The 4,184-nt window shown below is 42.5% G+C and overlaps 1 protein-coding gene across 1 annotated transcript; it reads right to left on the minus strand.

Moving 5' to 3' along the window:
- Window positions 1-1,242: 1,242 nt before the first annotated feature.
- Window positions 1,243-3,298, minus strand: LOC127346604 (uncharacterized). Its single transcript, XM_071818490.1, has 2 exons — window positions 1,845-3,298; window positions 1,243-1,389 (listed from the first exon to the last, which is right to left on the minus strand). The coding sequence occupies exons 1-2, from the start codon at window positions 2,800-2,802 to the stop codon at window positions 1,376-1,378; spliced, it is 972 nt and encodes a 323-aa protein (XP_071674591.1). The 5' UTR covers window positions 2,803-3,298; the 3' UTR covers window positions 1,243-1,375.
- Between the last annotated feature and the right edge of the window lie 886 nt (window positions 3,299-4,184).

The following is a 4,184-nucleotide window of genomic DNA, read 5'->3' on the forward strand; positions in this document are numbered from 1 at the left end:
GCACAGGGGATTGCCACTATTTGACGGAAAGGATGGCCAACTGGCCTTTGAGAATTCTGGTCAATGCAGCCCCAATTTAATACACGAAGACTGTCCTGAATGCAAAGCTGTGAGAATACACCATTGATTGGGATTGTTCTGCACAACCAGATTAATGAACTACTCCATGTCAGTGAAACCACGAATATAGTACATGCTCTAAGATTACTTTGAGTTTCATAGACTGACAGCCAGTCTGCCAACACCCAGAGCAATAAATAAATCCTTTAATATTAAACGAAACCAGCAGGAAGAGGTATAAGATTAGATAGGTAGTAATACTCTTATAATAGTTACCACGTCTACTACTTACAACATGTAAAGTAACAATTAAAAGGCATTCTCATCATCCAAAACAGCCTAGATAGATAAACATACCAGACAATGAAATAACTCTTTACTGATATGTACAACTCCCTCTGGGTTAAAATAATTGCCCAAAATTGGATGTATCTAGACATGTTTAATTGCCTAAAAATGCTCATGAAACACAAGATAGTTATCCAATCACTAGGAAATCGGCCAATGAGTGTACAGATGAATTGGCCAATGCTTGACATAAGTTAAGCACAGAATGTGCAATATTCCATAATGCCGAGGTTAGGACCATATTCCATGCCATAATAAAACAATACAATTGCCTATACATCTTACAACTAAGATAGTGTCTCATACCTCCGCTCTTATTTGATATTTCGAATTAACAAGGCTGACAAAGAACAATGCCACATATTACATGTCATGAAGATGGTGAGGTTGGTCGTCAAATTCAAATCCCACGTCTAGTTATAGTTCATAACCATGCAGCACGCTCTGGGTGAAGGAAGAGCATAAAAAGAACATTAAATATTTTGTGAGCCTGAATCTTGCAACACTGAAATGGTCAGAAGGCTACTAACACAAAATTTATTTCATCGAAGATGAGGCAGACACATGTTCCATTATTCAGGCTGAAAAAAGGCTGCAGAATGTATTGCCTTAATATCTCAGCTAGCAAATTTTCACTAGATGAGATTCTACACAAGTGGAATCACATGGAAACATTAAGCGCGATGTAGTATGAAACAAAACAAAAGCTAGCAAAACTCAAATAAAAAGAAAACTATAGATTTTACATTGTAAATAAATGGCTAAACGAGGAGCATGGAAATTGACTATATACGAAATGCGATTAATGGGGGGGGGGGGGGGGGGGGGGATCCAAATGACTGAATAGCTGCATTTACTGCAAATCAAACATTGAATTAAGGAGCAGAAGTTAACTTTGGATGTACTAACCAGCGGATAAATTGAATGTTTGATCTTCATGCAGTCAGTTGCACGATGCCGAAAGTATTCACCGTGGTTTCACTACAATGGAAACAAGCAGACTGTCAACTATAACACACACGAATTAGAGGACAAGTGACACAGGTGCTTTGTGTTGCGTACAAAAATTGCAACTTTTCTGTTCTTTCTCTTCTCCTTTTATTTCCAGCTTAAAACTGAATTCCTGAAAACTAGGATCAGAGACCGAGCCTACAGGATAGTGCCATGCCACCACCGCTCAGATCCATCATCTCTAAAACTTAGCTGCATGATCTAAATCGTGTCCATCCCCACGAGCATCCTATGCAGCTACTAGACTTGGTCTAAGTAAATGTACTGAACCTAGCTACTGTCAGTGACAGCGTGTACGAGCACACAGTCACTCAGACTACTCTGAAACTAAATACTGATAAGCTGCACTGGATTATCCAACAGATTTCAGAAAGTAGGCATCAGGTCGAACTAAAGAAAGCAGGAGGTGAGATAGTATTACATACCTTCTAATAGTGCAGAGAAATATGGGTCTGTTTCTTTTAACTTGTTGGCTAACTCAGTTAGCTCGGAACTGCAATACCGTACTTGTAGTATTTGGAGTGAAGCTGGAAGGCCCTCCTTAGGCGGCAGCAATTGGATTCTATCCCAAAAAGAGATCTCTAATTTTCTGAGAGAAGGGATGTGATGTAAACCTTCAGGCAGGGACTGCAGTGCAGAGCAACTATCAAACGTGAGTTCTTGGAGGGAAATGAGAAGTTGAAGCGCTTGCTCTTGCTCTTCCGTGAAGGATTTCACCAGGTTATCATGACTGAACTCTAACTTGTACAGGGTACCAGCAAGGTGGCTGCAAATGGGCGCAATAAGCAGTGCCATGATGCTGTCCACATTAACTCTCTCCAGTTGGAATGAACCAGCATGCATTAACTTGCTCCTTTCCACCTCTGACAGCAGATCCCTTGCTATAGAGATGCTTTCTTTGTCAGTAAACCTATAATTGTTGTTGTAGATGATCAATTCCTTGAGGTTGACTGTCATTAGAGGATTGAACCCATCCATTGTAAATTCTTCACAAGCAACCAGACGTAGAATGGTGAGACACGTAAGGTTTGACAGCAGAGCCATTGACTTCATGCTTTTATCTCCAACAATCTCAAGTATTGTGAGAGAACGAGGGAAAGGCTTGATGGTATGAGCTCCAACTGCTTCTCCCATCGGCCACCGAGAGAACAACTTCGCACAGATTAGTACAGTACATGATTCGAGCATCGTGAGGTCACCGAGTCCTCCATCATCCACTGGCAGAAGATCCAAGTCCATACAGCTTTGGATAACAAGCCGAGAAAGAGCTGGGAAACACTTCAATACCTTTGAAAATAATTCTCCTTTGATACATAGTTCCTGCAGGACAAGATTCTGAACTGAATAGAGGACAACACTGTCATCCAGTTCTGCAGTGAACATGTTGTCGCATCTTTGGACATCAACAGTTCTCACGGACTTTAGCTTTTGGATTTCTCACAAAGAAATGTGTGATACACCTCTAATTTTAATCAATTCTACTTTATTCATATTGTGGAAAACCAAGGCCCCATTATACCCATCAATAGACAAACTATGCCCATTGTATGACACTTCTACTTCTGACACACTGTTTCTCACAATCATAGATCTTAGTGTGGAATTGTGGGGCATGGGGGGAAACTGAGATAACATAGGACAATTATCAATGTCAAGAGTAGAAAGATTGGTAAAACGGCCAGAGCACTCCAAGAAGGAAAAGAACACAGCAATGGACAATCTCGGAATGTGATGCTTTCAAGCGTTGAAAACAAATGGCTATTAGGTACGCCCACCCACTCCACAAGTTGTGGCATATTCTCAAACAAAATTGTCTTCAAGTGTACGAAACTTGCCTCTGTAACACCACCAAAACCAGGCCCGAATACAGTCATTCCAATAATATGTTGAATATATAATCAAATATCCATATGAAATAATCCGTACAAGTAATTGATAAATCATGACTATGAAAATAACAAATAAACTAATCGTGCAGACTAGTAAGGTAGATGAACAGATCACATCTAAACAAGACAAATCGATCGTATCTACCACAGAAACTAGAAGAAGAAACTCTAACAGAAACTGAAAGAGAAACGACAAGATCACATACTTCGCAGCAGCGTCGTTGTCGCCCATGTTGAGGTTGCCGAAGAAGTCGCTGAGGTCCGGGAAGAAGTTGTCGGTGTGGAGGAACTCGTCGCGCCGGAGCGCTCCCCAAAAACCTGATTGCCTCTCACCCGTACAGGTTCACGAGAGGCAGGGTTCCGGAGGCCTATTGTCCCGGCTGTCGGTGCACACCGACGAACGGGATGAGGAAGACGAAGGCGGCGGCGCAATAAACTGGAAACAGGTAGTCGCGTTTGCGTCTCTTTTTGGGCTAGGGTTTGAGTCCGCGCTTATATAGTGCGGTTCGGGAAGGTCGTGGGACGCAGCCCACGTACGAGTTCACGATCCAGAAAAACCGGAACGAAAACGGCTGTGTTAACATCCGTTAATGAATACATAATTAATTTCCCAAACAGCAAAAAGATAAGCTCGGCTCGGCGAGATTCCCGCAACCCGCGGCGCGGCGCGGCGCGTCGTGACGAGGCGGGCGGCGGAGGAGGAGGAGTGCGCGAGGGCTCTCTCTCTTCTCACTCACTTACTAGGACTAGAACATCCCACCTTATATACCACTCCAACTCTCTCCCAACTAGCAATGTGGGACTAAACTTTAGCCCCCACTAGTGCTGCCACTGATTTTTGGAATGGGCCATGTGAGTTTTAGAATTTGATAATGG

Source organism: Lolium perenne, chromosome 4, assembly GCF_019359855.2.
Source record: "Lolium perenne isolate Kyuss_39 chromosome 4, Kyuss_2.0, whole genome shotgun sequence".
Lineage (NCBI taxonomy): Eukaryota > Viridiplantae > Streptophyta > Magnoliopsida > Poales > Poaceae > Lolium > Lolium perenne.

Excerpts from the sequence above, each read along its gene's own strand:
- LOC127346604 (XM_071818490.1), bottom strand. The coding sequence starts at position 2,802 with ATGTTCACTGCAGAACTGGATGACAGTGTTGTCCTCTATTCAGTTCAG.